Below are 18,627 nucleotides of genomic sequence, written 5' to 3'. Positions count from 1 at the left end.
AAGGAGACACAGTTGTGGAGGGCGCGGTCAGGTCAGTTGGACTGTTGAGGATTCTCCATGACGCTGGTGTTCCTTAGGAATGTGGCCTGTCAAATATCACACTGACCTACATTTAAACACTCACAGTATTCACAGGAAGCCACTGTCAGTATAAGGTAATGGTTTCCAAAGTCCTTTACAGCCTGACCTTTACCCAACAAAGGTCTTTGTGACCCAATAATTAAACAAAGGCACAGATTTACTTTCAACCATGTCCCACGAGACACCAGTCATGAGGTACAATTGACACAGGGCCTGTATGGACAAAGCGTCTGAGAGTTTAGGAATGCTGTTCCAGGATAGGGTTGGGGGTAAGAGGCAAGAAATAGAGCTGATAGAGGATGTATTAAACCTTCCTGATATGAACCATCACAGAAATCATGTTCAACAGAGAAAAATAGGGTTTCACTATGACATCCATTGAAAAAACTACTTTATTAAAACAAATTATTTGCTGTATTGAGTCAATACAGATGTGATGAGCTACTTCAATATTCTAACATGCAGCCATCAGTACAGATAGAAGATAGTGGCCCAAATATCCTGTATGTCATTGTTAAACAATTGAATAGGAACTCCTGTTGTTTAGAAATCCAAGTGTGTGCTCTGTGCTAGATACAGTGGTGAGGACTTCCTGAAGCCAGCAGTGTCCTGGAGGGTAGGTCCCTGAAAGTGAGAGCTAGATTCACCTTAAAAAGCTGACACTGAGTGATGCTTCCCCCTCCACACACACACAACTCAATTCGCTTTTTTGTCTAGTGCCAGAAAATAGAACATTAATTTAAAGTTGGATGTAACAAGAAATCCACAATGATAAAGTATAAATTGTTGTTTTCACTTCAGATCCACTTGCTGCACTCATTGCAGGGATATTATGTATCCCTTTTGCGTGAGTGCTCATATGCAACTTCAAGCTTCCTTTATAACTAAAGCATTTGTCACATTCTTTGCACGGATGAAGTTTCTCCCCTGTGTGAACGCTCTGATGACGTCTTAAATGGCTTAATTCCATGTAACTTTTCCTGCAATCAGGACAGCTGTATGGTCTCTGTCCTCTATGAACTCTCATATGCAATGTCAATTCTATCTTCTGGTTGAAAGCTTTGCCACTGTCTTCACACTGAAAAGATCTCTCCCCTGTGTGTATCCTTGTATGTCTGTCCAAGTCACCTTTCTGGGTGAAGCTTTTGCCACATTGTTTGCACAGATAAGATTTCTCTCCTGTGTGTATCCTTGAATGGATGGTCAAGTGTCCCTTACGTGTGAAGCTGTTGCCACATTGTTTACACTGATATAGTTTCTCCACTGCAGCAGAGCAGTCTGGATGAACTGAGTGGGGCTGATCACTGGTTGGTTGTGGTACTCTGTAGTCCTCTCCATCAGGTTCTGTTTTGATCTCTTCAGTTATGAAGAGCTCCTCTCTCCATCATCCACAGTTTGGTTTTGGTAAAGATGTGAAGGCTGAGGTGAAGGCTCCTGACTGAGTATGAGCTCCTCTTTAATCTGTGTGGGTTCTGGGTCCTCCTGCCCCAGACTGGGGCTCCACTCCTGCTCACAGTTCTGCTGCTCAAGGGGAACGGCTGGAGTGAGTAGCTGGAGGGAAACATATATATTCAATCAATATTTTGAATGACTAAAAATAGTGATTTTGTTTGAAGGCCTCTTTGTGCTTAAAAACAAGATGATTTGTTGAATGGTCTTCTACACTAGCTACAGCAAGAGAGCAATGTTGGCCAACTAAAGTTATGTTCAGGGTGCGCTATCCCAATATTAGACTTGTCATTCATTATTTAATGAATTAGTGACGAGGTCTTTGGGCATTTCATAGTGACATTCGAGATAACTCATGGTCCAATGAACACTAGCAGCATGTGTCCCAAGTCCAAAGCTACAGTGCCTTCAGAAAGTATTCACGCTCCTTGACAGATTTTGTTGTGTTACAGCCTGAATTTAAAATAAATTAAATTGAGATTGTGTCATTGGTCTACACAATGCCCATAATGTCAAAGTGGAATTATGTTTTGAGAAAAATGTACAACCTAAATAAAAATGAAAAGCTGAAATGTCTTGAGTCAATTAGTATTCAACCTCTTTGTTACGGCAAGGCTAAATAAGTTCAAGAGTGAAATTTGCTAAACTGTCATATGGAATTGTTTTACGATGGTCACACTATATGGATCATTTAGCGATTTGATTTTTAATTTTAGAACCCCTTTAGGTATCAAAAAAATATATACAATTATTTGATAAAATATTGATTTTGGCCTTTACTACTAAAGCCCATTGAAACGTATTGAATAACAGAATTTGCAGAAACAGAATCGCCGTTTGCGTCGCTGACCAATGAACAAAGAACTATTAAATCCAGTTTTTATATGCTACTTCTCTCCCCAAATCAAAATCTAATATGGACGCCAATGTTTTTCGCTTTGTCATTATGGGGTATTGTGTGTAGATCGATGAGGACTTAAAAAAAATCAATTTTAGAATAAGGCAAAAACATAACAACATGTGGAAAACGTCAAGGGGTCTGAATACTTTCAGAATGCACTGTAAATGTGTTTAGCTAATCGGGACTAGAGTGTAGATAGCTTCAGACGAGGGACAAATGGCTCTAATCAGGACTAGGATGTAGATAGCTTCAGACTCGGGACACGTGGGTCTACTACAGGTACAGTCATTGGACCATGAGTTCTCTAATGCAGTCGTTATGGAATACCCTCCAGACCTCAACCAGCATATCCAACCCACTTGTTTACAGCTGCAGTAGGGTTGGACAGACTTCCTAAGGAGCCGGCGCGAGATATGTCTCGAAAAATGTACTCCGAATTGTCATCCCTCCACCCGGTCTTCATCTATGCAGGAAAACTGTCAGACCCTAGTACAGCTGTAAGCAAACAGGTTGCATCTGCTGGCAATTTAAACCTCGTTTTATTAGTTAATTAAATAATTGATCAAAGGTATAATATTGGGCTGAGAGTGCGCATATCACAACGTGCCACCTGAATTATCTAGTCTAACGACGTTAAATATACAAATCTCGTATCACAACTGTAGCTCGCTATACACACCAACTCTGTGTAACTTTATCTCTGGTTTGATAACCATGGCCAACAGTCTCCGTAGACCCTCGTTCTCCTCTGCTGAACAGGAGATTAGTTCCTGAAACTCTGCAATGGTCTTCTCTACGGCCCCGAATATCTCCACAGCAGCCGCGGATAAACGCTCGGTGACGAACACATTTAACAACTGTAGTTTTGACATATTGGCGATCAAAGACATTTTGAAATTTCTCTGTCTGATTTGGCCTAGCAGATCTAATCTAGAACATATGTAAACAACGATGGACGGTGTGCTATTTACACAACGCAATCGGTGAAAAACAGACTGCACTACAATAGCGCCACCTGCTGTCTTGGAGCATTTAATGGAAAACCAGTTACTAGATCCTACCCCCAACACCAAATTGAGCTAAAATATATTCTTCTTCGTCTATCAGACTACTCTGAATTGCTAGTTTAGATTTCTAACTGTTGTCAGTCAGTATATTCTGTAACAACGAGACGTTTTTTTTCATGCCTTTGCATTGTCTCTTAGTGCCTTCAATTTAAACCATCATGTCCCAGGAGACATCAGTTGGGAGGAGGTCAAAGTTGACCCTAACCAGTAACACAGGGTTAGGGCCAGGGGTTGTATTCACAAAGGCCCCAATTCTGGGGGTCAGATATCCAGGGCTTGAAAACAAAAGTGTCAATGTATACCAATGACAAAAATGACCTCTTAAATCCGCAAATCTGGATCCCTACACAGTATCATTGAAGATATGGATCCCTTTTCTATCCTATTTGGACTTAAACCCAATTATGATAAGTGGACCTTATGTTAAAAGACACATTTTTACATTACCTTGTAGTTTACCTATAAAATGGCCTGATGGTGAAGTAGACATACTTGATATTCATATCCTTAAAGATATCAATTCATTTACCACAATAAAGTTGAATTGAAAGTTAGCAAAAATAGACAAGATTCTGCAACCATGGAGAGGTATACCTGTATATTTATGGACAAATCACATTGATTAACTCGAGTCCAATCTCCATTTTACGGACTAATTTATGGCGCAGCCTACTCCAGATGACATGTTGTTTTTGAATCATATGAGCCCAAAATATTGCTAATTAAAGGTGCCTATTCATATAATGAATATGAGTTTGTGCGACTGAAATAATGAAACATGGCCGCTGGAAGATTCTGCATTTCTCCCCGCTCTGCTGACCAATAATTTGCTCCTCTCCGCTCATACAGTGCCTTGCGAAAGTATTCGGCCCCCATGAACTTTGCGACCTTTTGCCACATTTCAGGCTTCAAACATAAAGATATAAAACTGTATTTTTTTGTGAAGAATCAACAACAAGTGGGACACAATCATGAAGTGGAACGACATTTATTGGATATTTCAAACTTTTTTAACAAATCAAAAACTGAAAAATTGGACGTGCAAAATTATTCAGCCCCCTTAAATTAATACTTTGTAGCGCCACCTTTTCCTGCGATTACAGCTGTAAGTCGCTTGGGGTATGTCTCTATCAGTTTTGCACATCGAGAGACTGAATTTTTTTCCCATTCCTCCTTGCAAAACAGCTCGAACTCAGTGAGGTTGGATGGAGAGCATTTGTGAACAGCAGTTTTCAGTTCTTTCCACAGATTCTAGATTGGATTCAGGTCTGGACTTTGACTTGGCCATTCAAACACCTGGATATGTTTATTTTTGAACCATTCCATTGTAGATTTTGCTTTATGTTTTGGATCATTGTCTTGTTGGAAGACAAATCTCCGTCCCAGTCTTAGGTCTTTTGCAGACTCCATCAGGTTTTCTTCCAGAATGGTCCTGTATTTGGCTCCATCCATCTTCCCATCAATTTTAACCATCTTCCCTGTCCCTGCTGAAGAAAAGCAGGCCCAAACCATGATGCTGCCACCACCATGTTTGACAGTGGGGATGGTGTGTTCAGGGTGATGAGCTGTGTTGCTTTTACGCCAAACATAACGTTTTGCATTGTTGCCAAAAAGTTCAATTTTGGTTTCATCTGACCAGAGCACCTTCTTCCACATGTTTGGTGTGTCTCCTAGGTGGCTTGTGGCAAACTTTAAACAACACTTTTTATGGATATCTTTAAGAAATGGCTTTCTTCTTGCCACTCTTCCATAAAGGCCAGATTTGTGCAATATACGACTGATTGTTGTCCTATGGACAGATTCTCCCACCTCAGCTGTAGATCGCTGCAGTTCATCCAGAGTGATCATGGGCCTCTTGGCTGCATCACTGATCAGTCTTCTCCTTGTATGAGCTGAAAGTTTAGAGGGACGGCCAGGTCTTGGTAGATTTGCAGTGGTCTGATACTCCTTCCATTTCAATATTATCACTTGCACAGTGCTCCTTGGGATGTTTAAAGCTTGGGAAATCTTTTTGTATCCAAATCCGGCTTTAAACTTCTTCACAACAGTATCTCGGACCTGCCTGGTGTGTTCCTTGTTCTTCATGATGCTCTCTGCGCTTTTAACGGACCTCTGAGACTATCACGGTGCAAGTGCATTTATACGGAGACTTGATTACACACAGGTGGATTGTATTTATCATCATTAGTCATTTAGGTCAACATTGGATCATTCAGAGATCCTCACTGAACTTCTGGAGAGAGTTTGCTGCACTGAAAGTAAAGGGGCTGAATAATTTTGCACGCCCAATTTTTCAGTTTTTGATTTGTTAAAAAAGTTTGAAATTTCCAATAAATGTCGTTCCACTTCATGATTGTGTCCCACTTGTTGTTGATTCTTCACAAAAAAATACAGTTTTATATCTTTATGTTTGAAGCCTGAAATGTGGCAAAAGGTCACAAAGTTCAAGGGGGCCGAATACTTTCGCAAGGCACTGTACAGGAGTAATAAAGGCCTAGTGCACTAATTTGGTGAAACAAAACAAATGCTGTATACATTTTTTATATTAATATTTTTTAAAATTGTGATTGTCAGAGGGTGCTGCAGCACCTACAGCACCGCTACTTCCCGCGGCTATGCCTTTAAATATTAAACCATTAAACCTCTCACTAAAAGCTTCACTCATATGTAAGTTATACTTAAACCCAAACTGGTTCTACAGTAGATTATTAAGAAAAGCTCAACCTTTGTTCAAAATGACCTTTTTGCGTTTATACAGATTACAACTTATCATTTCCTATGAATCTTGTCAGTCTATGACAAACAAACATTTCTATGTTTAAAATATATGAATAATTTTAGATCAATGGCTATAAATCGATCTCTGAATGTGCTACAGTGATACAGTGATACAGTGATGAGCCACCCCTGTAATGATTGCAGGCATGTGCTTTGTCAGTGGATGTGGTGTAGGGTTCAGCCAGGAGTTGATGGACAGTCAGCTGTGAAAATGGTATGGTAGGAGGGACAGTCCAGCTTCAAGGAGTTTCCAGGCTCAGACAATATAACTCCACCATTCCTATTCATACTGTGTCCGTGGGAACCAGGGCTATCGCTCAATGCAAGCCATTTCGATCTACAGTGTCCACAGATGGATTTGTAAGTGAAAATGTTGGTCGGAACCAGTACCAGAACCACGCAGGTCCCCTAAACAGGGGTCTTTACATCCCTTGAGGTTTTAAACAAGTTATACACAGCTGGTTACAATTTCAGTTTTATCCTCCAGAAAAGATAGAACAAATATTACAACAAATATACTGATTAATAAAAAATAAAACAAATCTTTATTGAACTTTTTTTTCTTGTTTTATATTTATTCATGATAATTTGAATAGGAATGGTGGAGTTATGTCACACATGCAAATATAAAAAAAAGATGGGAATGTTTGCTTAATCCAAAGTTACAATCAACTGATTGCAGCATTACTGCAAAAATGGAGGAGGTGTCACGTTCTGACCTTAGTTCTTTTATTATGTCTTTGTTTTAGTATGGTCAGGGCGTGAGTTGGGTGGGTTGTCTATGTTAATTTTTCTATGATTTGCTATTTCTGTGTTTGGCCTGGTATGGTTCTCAATCAGAGGCAGCTGTCAATCGTTGTCCCTGATTGAGAACCATATTTAGGTAGCCTGTTTTCTATTGTGTTTTGTGCGTGATTATTTTCCGTGTTAGTACCACACTGGACCGTTTTGTTTGTTTCACAGTGTTATTTTGTATGTTGTAGTGTTCAGTTTGACTTATTAAAATGGACAATTACCACGCTGCAAATTCGTCCGATCTCTCTTACTCCTTGTCAGAAGAAGAGGACAATCGTTACAGGAGGCAAGTGGAAGGGGGAGAAAGTAGGGAACATGTTTGTCAGCAATATCTTAAAGACCAAAATTTGGTGAAAAAGATTTGCATAAATAGACTAAATTTACCAGTTTCATTTGAGGACAAAAATGTTGACAGCTGCACAATACAGATCGCAAAATAGCTGCGAAGAGATTGTCTATGTACCGATTCCATGGCACATCAGTGGCGGTTCTAGCTTGTATGGCTCTCTGGGCGAACCCCCTCTTCAGCCCCCCCCCCCCTCCCCCAACAACAAAAAAAGCACCATTCTGCACTAACTGTCATTTTTATTCAGACATTTGGAACAGCACAAAAAAATAATATTTAGTATAGTTTTATCTATAAAGGATCACTTTTTTAATGTTTCTTATTTATTTATGAAATTCAATGAAGAGGATGGTCCTCCCCTTCCTCCTTTGAGAAGCCTCCATTGATTTTTCTGGTATCGCCCCAATGTAGCTTGTTTCTGGTCACACGCTCAGGAATGTCTGAACAATTAACATCCATTTAAAATTAATCTTACAAATAGCAGTGTTGGGCGATTTGGAATGCCATAGTCAATCAATCAACAACATAATAACACTAACAGGAAAGGTCTTAATCTTTAGCTCACAATCTGTGTATACTATGCAAAATTAATGTAAAACATCACAGCACAGTTGAAAAACGGCACTTGGAAATCAAAAGAGGGTGGTCTATGGAGATAAGTGGGATGGACTGAGAGTAGAGCTCTCAGTCCATGATCTGTAATGGTTATTACTGAAAACACTATGTCATGTAAATTCTTACATAGGGACACCCGAAGTCAATCTCAAATGAATCATTGTTTATTGTCAGTGCACTGGAGAGGTTCCAACAAACTTAATTAACCATAGTGAACGTCTGTCAGAAGCTCTAACGGGACAGTCCCGTTTAGTTCCCTTATAGACTGGTTACAGGCACGTTACATAGGCATAGTTCATAGGGTTGGTTCTGGCATGTGTTTGGCACTGTCTCGTATCTTAACTAGTCTAAAGGAGGAGGTCATAACGCCCCCCTCTTATCCTTACCAAGCACAGGCAAGAAGAAGGATTGTTTATGACACCAAAGAGAAGATGCACAAAGTAAGATTTCTACATAACTACATAATGTATACCGGAGATGTCTGATTACTATTTATTTAAAATGTAATGTGTGTACACTACCGGTCAAAAGTTTTAGAACACCTACTCATTCAAGGGTTTTTCTTTATTTTTACTATTTTCTATGTTGTAGAATAATAGTGAAGACATCAAAACTATGAAATAACACATGGAATTATGTAGTAACCAAAAAAGTATTAAACAAATCAAAATATATTTGAGATTCTTCAAATAGCCACCCTTTGCCTTGATTACAGCTTTGTGCACTCTTGGAAAACTTTCAAACTAAAGGACAATTCTTGGCAGCGAAAAAACACATTTGAATAAATGTAGATTGACACTCTTATGTAGGTGTCTTAACCAGCCATAAAATAACACAATATGTCACAACAGGTGTAAATATATGGGTCATGGCAGTGTTATTACGATATTATGGACAAGTTATGTCAGCTGTTATGACATATTTTGACATGAATATGACCGGGTCATAACGCGTTATGATGCTAGGTGTCAAGTAAAGTGTTACCAAAAAAAATGGATGCAGGCTAATTCAATCGTTATGGAGCTGGGGCACAGACTGAGCCGTAACAGTTTGAACCAAACCCATGTCGCAATATTTAGAATTTTGTCGACAGACTAGAATACACCGAGAGAACGGGTTCAGCAAATAGGGATATGGATTTAAACAAATAATATTTAGATGGCTTTCTTTCATTTACCCCTATTTTCTGAACCGTTTCTGAACTCGTTCTCTCAATTTATTCTAGTCTGTCGACTAAATTCTAATTGAAAGGACACTGTATTTAAGGGATCATGGCTTAAGATAAATGACCTGAAAACCTTGCTGAATTAAAACTCAATGAGAACATCTTTTGGCCAGCGGTTGAATTACATTTATTCAGCGCACACAAAAGAATCACCCCTGCAAAGCCCATTATGCACCTTCATATGGTACGTCTGAATACCAACTACTGAGAAGGGCATAAAAAAGGCATAGTTTTCTAAATCGGATCCAAAGCGTCTGAGTGGGAGTGCTGATCTAGTTTTGCTTCTTCAATTATAATGAATGGGCAGGGGCGAACTGATTCTAGATCGGCCCTCATCTCAGACGCTTTATGAAAACGGTTCAGGATAGGGTTGGGGATAAGAGGCAGGGAATAGAGCTGATAGAGGATGTATTAAACCTTCCTGATATGAACCATCACAAAAATCATGATCAACAGAGAAAAATAGGGTTTCACTATGACATCCATTGAAAAAGAAAACTTTATTAAAACAAATTATTTGCTGCATTATTAACTGTCAACACAGATGTGATAGGCTACTTCAATATTCTAACATGCAGCCGTTGGTACTAGAGGTTGACTGATTAATCAGAATGGCTGATTAATTAGGGCCGATTTCAAGTTTTCATAACAATCGGAAATCGGTATTTTTGGGCGCCGATTTGCCAATAAATATTTTAATTTTTTTATACGTTTATTTAACTAGGCAAGTCAGTTAAGGACACATTCTTATTTTCAATGACGGCCTAGAAGCGGTGGGTTAACTGCCTTGTTCAGGGGCAGAACGATAGATTTTCACCTTGTCAGCTCGGGGGATCCAATCTTGCAACCTTACAGTTAACTAGTCCAATGCAATAAAGACCTGCCTCTCTCTCGTTGCACTCCACAAGGAGACCTGTTACGCGAATGCAGTAAGCCAAGTTAAGTTGCGAGCTAGCATTAAACTTATCTTATAAAAAACAATCAATCATAATCACTAGTTAACTACACATGGTTGATAATATTACTAGATATTATCTAGCATGTCCTGCGTTGCATACAATCTGACTGAGCATACAAGCATACAAGCATACAAGTATCTAAGTATCTGACTGAGCGGTGGTAGGCAGAAGCAGGCGCGTAAACATTAATTCAAACAGCACTTTCGTGCGTTTTGCCAGCAGCTCTTCGTTGTGCATCAAGCATTGTGCTGTTTATGACTTCAAGCCTATCAACTCCCGAGATGAGGCTGGTGTAACCAAAGTGAAATGGCTAGCTAGTTACCGCGCGCTAATAGCGTTTCAAACGTCACTCGCTCTGAGCCTTCTAGTAGTTGTTCCCCTTGCTCTGCAGGGGTAACGCTGCTTCGATGGTGGCTGTTGTCGTTGTGTTGCTGGTTCGAGCCCAGGGAGGAGCAAGGAGAAGGACGGAAGCTATACTGTTACACTGGCAATACTAAAGTGCCTATAAGAACATCCAATAGTCAAAGGTTAATGAAATACAAATGGTATAGAGGGAAATAGTCCTATAATTCCTATAATAACTACAACCTAAAACTTCTTACCTGGGAATATTGAAGACTCATGTTAAAAGGAACCACCAGCTTTCATATGTTCTCATGTTCTGAGCGAGGAACTTAAACATTAGCTTTCTTACATAGCACATATTGCACTTTTACTTTCTTCTCCAACACTTTGTTTTTGCATTATTTAAACCAAATTGAACATGTTTAATTACTTACTTGAGGCTAAATTGATTTTATTGATGTATTATATTAAGTTAAAATAAGTGTTCATTCAGTATTGTTGTAATTGTCATTATTATAAAACAAACAAATCGTCCGATTAATCGGTATCGGCTTTTTTTGGTCCTCCAATAATCGGTATCGGCGTTGAAAAATCATAATCGGTCAACCTCTAGTTGGTACAGATAGAAGATAGTGGCCCAAATATCCTGTATGTCATTGTTAAACAATTGAATAAGAACTCCTATTGTTTAGAAATCCAAATGTGCGCTCTGTGCTAGATACAGTGGTGAGGGCTTCCTTTTTCTTTAGTTGTAGACAAAGAAAGGAAAAATGTTTCTTTATTTGTAATTCATTTCATTTTTTTCATCTTTGCACAAAACAACCAAAGCATTAAAAACAAAAAACACAAATACATAGAGACATTTTTCCTCAAATGATATGGTGAGGGCTTCCTGAAGCCAGCAGTGTCCTCCTTCACTTTTTCCACATTGTTACATTGCAGCCTTATTCTAAAATTGATTAAATAATAAACAATTCTCAGCAATCTACACACAATACCCCATAATGACAAAGCGAAAACAGTATAGAAAATGTTTGCAAATGAGACTGGGAATTGATATCAGGTGCATCCTGTTTCCATTGATCATCCTTGATGTTTCTACAACTTCTACAATTCAATTGATAGGACACGATTTGGAAAGGCACACACCTGTCTATATAAGGTCCCACAGTTGACAGTGCATGTCAAAGCAAAAACCAAGCCATGAGGTCAAAGGAATTGTCCGTAGAGCTCCGAGACAGGATTGTGTCGAGGCTCAGATCTGGGGAAGGGTACCAAAAAATGTCTGCAGCATTGAAGGTCCTCAACAACACAGTAGCCTCCAGCATTCTTAAATGTAAGAAGTTTGGAACCACCAAAACTCTTCCTAGAGCTGGCCACCCAGCCAAACTGAATAATCGGGGGAGGAGACCAAGAACCTGATGGTCACTCTGACAGAGCTCCAGAGTCACTCTGTGGAGATGGGGGAACCTTCCAGAAGGACAAACATCTCTGCAGCACTCCACCAATCAGGCTTTTATGGTAGAGTGGCCAGACGGATGCCACTCCTCAGCAAAAGGCACATGACAGCCCGCTTGGAGTTTGCCAAAAGGCACCTAAAAGACTCTCAGACAATGAGAAACAAGATTCTCTGGTCTGATGAAACCAAGATTGAAATCTTTGACCTGAATGCCAAGCGTCACTTCTGGAGGAAACCTACACCCTACGGTGTAGCATGGTGGTGGCAGCATAATGCTGTGGGGATGTTTTTCAGTTGCAGGGACCGGGAGACTAGTCAGGATCGAGGCAAAGCTGAACGGAGCAAAGTACAGAGAGATCCATTTGCAAAAATTTCTAAAAAACTGTTTTTGCTTTGTCATTATGGGGTATTGTGTGTAGATTAATGAGAGAAAAAAAACTATTTAATCAATTTTAGAATAAGGCTGTAACATAACAAAATGGAAAAAGTCAAGGGGTCTGATTACTTTCCGAATGCACTGTAGGTCTCTGAAATTGAGAGCTAGTTTCAGCTAAGAAGTCTAATACTGACTGATGATTTTCATACTGATTTTCACAACTCAATTTGTTTTGTTGTCAAGTGCCAGAAAACAGAACATAACATTAATTTACAAGTTGGATGTGAGAAGTAATCCACTATGATACAAAGTATCATTTGTTGTTTTCACTTTCACTTCAGGCTGAAGCTTTTGCTGTACTCACTGCAGTAATATAATGTATGCCCTTTAATGTGAGTGCTCATATGTGATGTATGGCTGTTTATAACCAAAGCTTTTGCCACATTATTTGCACTGGTTAGATTTCTCCCGTGTGAACACACTGATGAAGTCTTAAATAGCTTTACATTGATACAGATTCTCTCCTGTGTGTATCCTTGTATGGCTGGTCAAGTTGCTCTTATGGTTAAACCTTTTGCCACATTGTTTGCACTGATAGGGATTCTCTCCTGTGTGTGTCCTTGTGTGGATGGTCAAGTTGCTCTTCTGGTTAAACCTTTTGCCACATTGTTTGCACAGAAAAGGTTTCTCTCCTGTGTGTATCTTTAAATGCAAGGTCAAGTTTCCCTTACGTGTAAAGCTTTTGCCACATTGTTTACACCAATATGGTTTTTCCAGTGTAGCAGAGCAGTCTGGATGAACTGAGAGGGGCTGATCACTGGTTGGTTGTGGTACTCTGTAGCCCTCTCCATCAGGTTCTGTTTTGATGTCTTCAGTTATGATGATAGGTAGAGCGCTCCTCTCGCTGTCATCCACAGTTTGTTTTTGGTAAAGACGTGAGGGCTGAGGTGGGTCCTCCTGACTGAGTCTGAACTCCTGATGTTCCTCTTTAATCTGTGTGGGCTCTGGGTCCTCCTGCCCCAGACTGGGGCTCCACTCCTGCTCACACTTCTGCTGCTCAGGGGGAACAGAGGGAGTGAGTTGCTGGAAGTCTGGAGGGAAACATATATTTTCAATCAATATTGACTTATCTTAATACAAAATCTGTACTTTTACTTGGAAGGCCTGTCTGTGCAAAAAAAAACAAGATGATTTGTTGTCTAGTCTACACTGGTGGGAAACATGAACATGAGCTCCCTGAATTCCCTGTAAGGGTGAAGGAGGCAGAGATTGCCAGGATAAGAGCTGTCCAGTCAGTGTCTCTTATGCCGATGCAGCCAAAAGAGTGAAAGAAAGTGCTAGTGGGTCGGTTGCCATGGTGGATACACCGTAGTCTAGTCCTGTGGGTGCCGTTCGCCAGGTACAGGGTCCAGATACCCTCGCCTTGAAAAAGGTGGACTTATGCATTTATCGCTATGGTTATGCATTTATCGCTATGGTTATAAACTGCATCGGAATGGATAAGAACTCAAGATTGATCGATATCATATCTGCAGCTGAACACCTCTTGGGATTGAAGGATGTCATGGACGAGGGGCTACACAGAGTACTGGCTGGAGCAGTTCCGTCCTGTCAGGTCCCCAGTAGGGTTCTGAGTGCATTTTGGATCACTGACACTGTCTGCCCTAAAATCCCACTTTAGAAGAAGACTGGTCTTGCTTTGTTTATAACCAAATGGGAAGATGCTATTTACCACATACAACAGGGAAAAACGTCCCTTCAACTGGTAAATACTAGTGGGAAACTCATCTATCATCTCAAACTCTGATTTATCCCACATGCTGAAACCTGATGTCACACATTAAGATAATTATCTCAGGAATGGCATTTTTGGCCAGTCGATGCAACAAAACATTATTTATAAAAAGCAATCTATGAATGTGGTTTTTGAACACAATTTGTTTGTGAGCATGATAACTGTACTTTTAGTTTATGGTTGAAGCAGCTTGTTTGCCATTGGCCAATCTGCATTTCTCAACGAGTTCAAAGCATGTGGATGCATCCAACTCGTATTTACGACTTTACAACTGGTAATTAACACTTTCCCACTTGGTTATGAACGCAGCATCTATACCAGAGAAGGTATAGAAACCGAGACACCTCATAGGCTCATATTATCTGGTTGGCGCGTAAGTAGACCAGCCTCATTTATAACGTTGCGTAAATTTCACACCAATTAAATGCGTGCGCCATTTCTGAAAAGTTCGCGCACATACAAAATTATTGAGATTGATCAACTTGGCGCAGGCCATACATACGCATGTTTACAGTTATAAAATCAGACCCGTCCTGAAACTGCACTCATGAACGAGCATTAAAAGTCCGCCTGAAAAACGCCTATCGTTCACCCTTTATGGTCACAATAACGCCCCTATTTGCTGTATACTTTTAAAGTATTTTAATTAGGCCGAGGCATGTTTCTAAAGGATATAGCAATAGTGAACTTGATCAAATGTCTTTTGAGGAGATGTCACAATGTTAAACTTGCTGTAGGCCTAGGCTGACAGACATACAGTTTAGGAAAGACAGCAATTGCAAATGGCGGTGGACCTGTAGTATTCGGTGCATGTGACAAATAAAGTTTGATTTGATACACACTTCAATGCAAAAGATAAACTGTATGTTCAGCTGATATCACATTGGTGACTATGAGACAGCCATAGGATCTGACTGGATATTACTGATTCTCCCCACACACAGTAACTGGAATAAATTTGGGGCGATATGAAAAGTTCAAATTTGAGTTTTTCCAAAATCTGTAGAAAAACTACTTTGTTTGAGGTCTGTGCTAGTTTTTAAAGCGCCTGTGGCAGTTCATCTGCCTGGGTTGCATTCAGTACATAAAAACTTAAAATAATGTTCAATTGAACGGATAAGGTTTGGTTGTGGGTTCAAAGAACATACAAGACAAAACGTTCCGCAACATAGCACACTTTCAAGCGAACTGAACACACCGCTCCCTGGTCGCTAGGCGGTATAACATATGGGTGTGAACTTGAGGGGATTCGATGCATGCTCCTGGTGTACCGGGTTAGCGTTGACTGCATTTGTTTTAGAACCGGGCTGCCTCCCGCTCGTGAGCCAGGTGCAATACTATGAAATAACTATCAATACTATGAAATAACACATATGGAATCATGTAGTAACCCCCCAAAAAGTGTTAAACAAATCTAAATATATTTTAGATTCTTCAAAGCTGTCATCAAGGCAAAGGGAGGCTACTTTGAAGAATGTCAAATATACATTTTTTTAAAAATTTGTTTAACACTTTTTTGGTTACTACATGATTCCATGTGTGTTATTTCATAGTTTGATGTCTTTACTATTATTCTACAATGTAGAAAATAGTACAAATAAAGAAAAACCCTTGAATGCGTAGGTGTCTCCAAACTTGTGACTGGTACTTTATATTTATGGAGAAGAGATGTTGAATGTTCCTGAATGATGCACCATGCTCCATTTTTGACAATAGGGCGTGCCTCCCTCACCAGCCCGGACTAGCGGTTCAACCCGGGCAGGTTAATCGAATCCCTTCAGTCTGAAATCGCAAAAAGTCGTCCATCACCACATGGTAACTGCCCTCTGGGCCACCATAATCACAACTTTTTCAAATAGTCGTTCCGTTTCCGTTAAATTCAACGTTGCACCCCTTTCTGTCGTACTGAACGCAACCCTGGTCTACACTACAGCACGTGATTCAAAGAAGCAACGTTGGCAAACCAGGGGTGTATTCATTCATTCTGTTGCTAAACGTTTCTTAGACGGAAGCAAACGAAACGGGGAGGGATCTACTTGAATTTGTTTAATAGAAAATATTATTTTGCATCTGTTTGCACTAATGATTACTCCCCAGAGTTGCGGTCAGGGTGAGAATTGCACAACGTGCCACATAAATAGTCTATTATCATTATTCTACAAGTAAAATGGTATAACTCGAACGTTAACTCGCTACAGACCTGTTCTGTATAACTGTATCTCTGATTTGATAATCATGTCCATCTCCCTCCGTAGACGCTCGTTCTCCTCTGCTGAACGGAAGATTTCTTCCCGATACTCTGCTATAGTCTTCTCTACAGCCCCGAATATCTCCACAGCAGCCGCAGACAAACGCTCGGTAACGAACACATTCAGCAACTGTAGTTTGGACATATTGGCGAGGGCAATAACAGTCTAGCTGTTTGTTTTATCAAAGAAATGTTAAAACGTCTGTCTGCTTCAGCCTAGCGGGTTTACGCTATGTAGTAGATACCTTTGTAAACAACAATGTGCTGTGTTTTCTATTCATCAACCGCTGACGGTGTAAGACTGCATTACATTAGCGCCACCTGATGTCTTGGAGCACGTCAAACCACGTCCGGAGGCCGTCAATGAACGGGGGTAAATTTGAGCTGGATTTGCACTCCAGGCAAGCAACTAGAGCATGTCGTCTATACGGAGAACAGGCGTGTGTGTTCTGTTGTAGACAGCCGCGAGGACTTCTTGTAGCCAGCAGTGTCCTGGAGGGTAAGGTCTCTGAGTCAGAGCTAGATTCAGTTTACAGATCTGATAGACTAATGCTTTTCCCTCTCCACAAATTACACAATTTGTTCTGTTATCAATTGCCAGAAAACATAATATAAAACCTATTCACAAGTTGGATGTGTCAAGAAATTCACAATGACAAAGTATGAATGTATTGTTTTAACTTCAGATTCACTTCAGGTTAAGTTTTATGTAACCCCTTTTGTGAGTGATCAAATAAGACTTCAAGTTTCCTTTCAAACTAAAGTATTTGCCACATGATTTGACTGGTAAGAGATCTCCCATGTGAAACACGCTGATGACATCTTAGATACACTATATATACATGAGTATGTGGACACCCCTTCAAATTAGTGGATTTGGCTGTTTCAGCCACCCCCATTGCTGACAGGTGTATAAAATTGAGCACAAAGCCATGCAATCTCCATAGACACACATTGGCAGTAGAAGGACCTTACTGAAGAGCTCAGGATGCCACCTTTAAAAAAAAAATAATAATCTGCCCTGCTAGAGCTGCCCCGGTCTATTGAAAGTGCTGTTATTGTGAAGTGGAAACATATAGGAGCAACAAACACTCGGACGCCAAGTGGTAGGCCATACAAGCTCACAGAACGGGACCGCCGAGTGGTAGGCCATACAAGCTCACAGAACGGGACCGCCGAGTGGTAGGCCACACAAGCTCACAGAACGGGACCAACGAGTGGTAGGCCACACAAGCTCACAGAACGGGACCGCCGAGTGGTAGGCCACACAAGCTCACAGAACAGGACCGCCGAGTGGTAGGCCACACAAGCTCACAGAACGGGACCGCCGAGTGGTAGGCCACACAAGCTCACAGAATTGGACCGCCGAGTAGTAGGCCACACAAGCTCACAGAACGGGACCGCCGAGTGGTAGGCCACACAAGCTCACAGAACGGGACCGCCGAGTGGTAGGCAGCACAAGCTCACAGAACGGGACAGCCGAGTGCTGAAGCGCGTACCGCTTACAAATAGTCTGTCCTCGGTTGCAACACTCACTACCGAGTTCCAAACTGTCTCTGGAGCTACATGAAATGGGTTTCCATGGCCGAGGAGTCGCACACAAGCCTAAGATCACCATGCGCAATGCCAAGCTTCAGCTGGAGTGGTGTAAAGCTCGCCGCCGTTGGAGTTTGGACCAGTGGAAACGCATTCTCTGGAGTGATGAATCACACTTCACCATCTGGAAGTCTGATGGACAAATCTGGGTTTGGCGGATGCCAGGAGAACGCTGCCTGCCCCAATGTATAGTGCCAACTGTAAAGTTTTGTGGAGGAATAATGGTCTGGGGCTGTATTTCATGATTCGGGCTAGGCCTCTTAGTTCCAGTGAAGAGAAATCTTAACTCTACAGCATACAATGACATTCTAGACGATTCTGTGCTTCCAAATTTGTGGCAACAGTTTGGGGAGGGCCCTTTCCTGTTTCAGCATGACAATGCCCCTGTGCATGAAGTGAGGTCCATACATAAATGGTTTGTCGAGATCGGTGTGGAAGAACTTGACTGGTCTGCACAGAGCCCAGACATCAACCCCATCGAGCACCTTTGGGATGTTTCGGAATGCCGACTGTGAGCCAGCTTAATCGCCCAACATCAGTGCCCGACCATACTAATCCTTGTGGCTGAATGGAAGCAAGTCCCCACAGCAAT

General features: G+C 40.9%; 1 protein-coding gene and 1 long non-coding RNA gene across 2 annotated transcripts; both read right to left on the bottom strand.

The window, feature by feature from the left end:
* Nucleotides 1-446: 446 nt before the first annotated feature.
* Nucleotides 447-3,411, bottom strand: LOC110495647. The gene is made up of 2 exons (XR_002469459.2): nt 3,111-3,411; nt 447-1,632 (listed from the first exon to the last, which is right to left on the bottom strand). It is a non-coding gene; the product is annotated as an uncharacterized LOC110495647 (long non-coding RNA).
* Nucleotides 3,412-12,421: 9,010 nt separating this feature from the next.
* Nucleotides 12,422-16,729, bottom strand: LOC110495646 (zinc finger protein 135-like). Its single transcript, XM_021570983.2, has 2 exons — nt 16,392-16,729; nt 12,422-13,487 (listed from the first exon to the last, which is right to left on the bottom strand). The coding sequence occupies exons 1-2, from the start codon at nt 16,582-16,584 to the stop codon at nt 12,889-12,891; spliced, it is 792 nt and encodes a 263-aa protein (XP_021426658.2). The 5' UTR covers nt 16,585-16,729; the 3' UTR covers nt 12,422-12,888.
* Nucleotides 16,730-18,627: the final 1,898 nt, after the last annotated feature.

The sequence above is a fragment of the Oncorhynchus mykiss genome, chromosome 18, assembly GCF_013265735.2.
Source record: "Oncorhynchus mykiss isolate Arlee chromosome 18, USDA_OmykA_1.1, whole genome shotgun sequence".
In the NCBI taxonomy this organism is placed as follows: Eukaryota; Metazoa; Chordata; class Actinopteri; order Salmoniformes; family Salmonidae; genus Oncorhynchus; species Oncorhynchus mykiss.
Note: the sequence above shows the minus strand (reverse complement) of the source record. Positions and strands in the feature narration are given on the sequence as shown.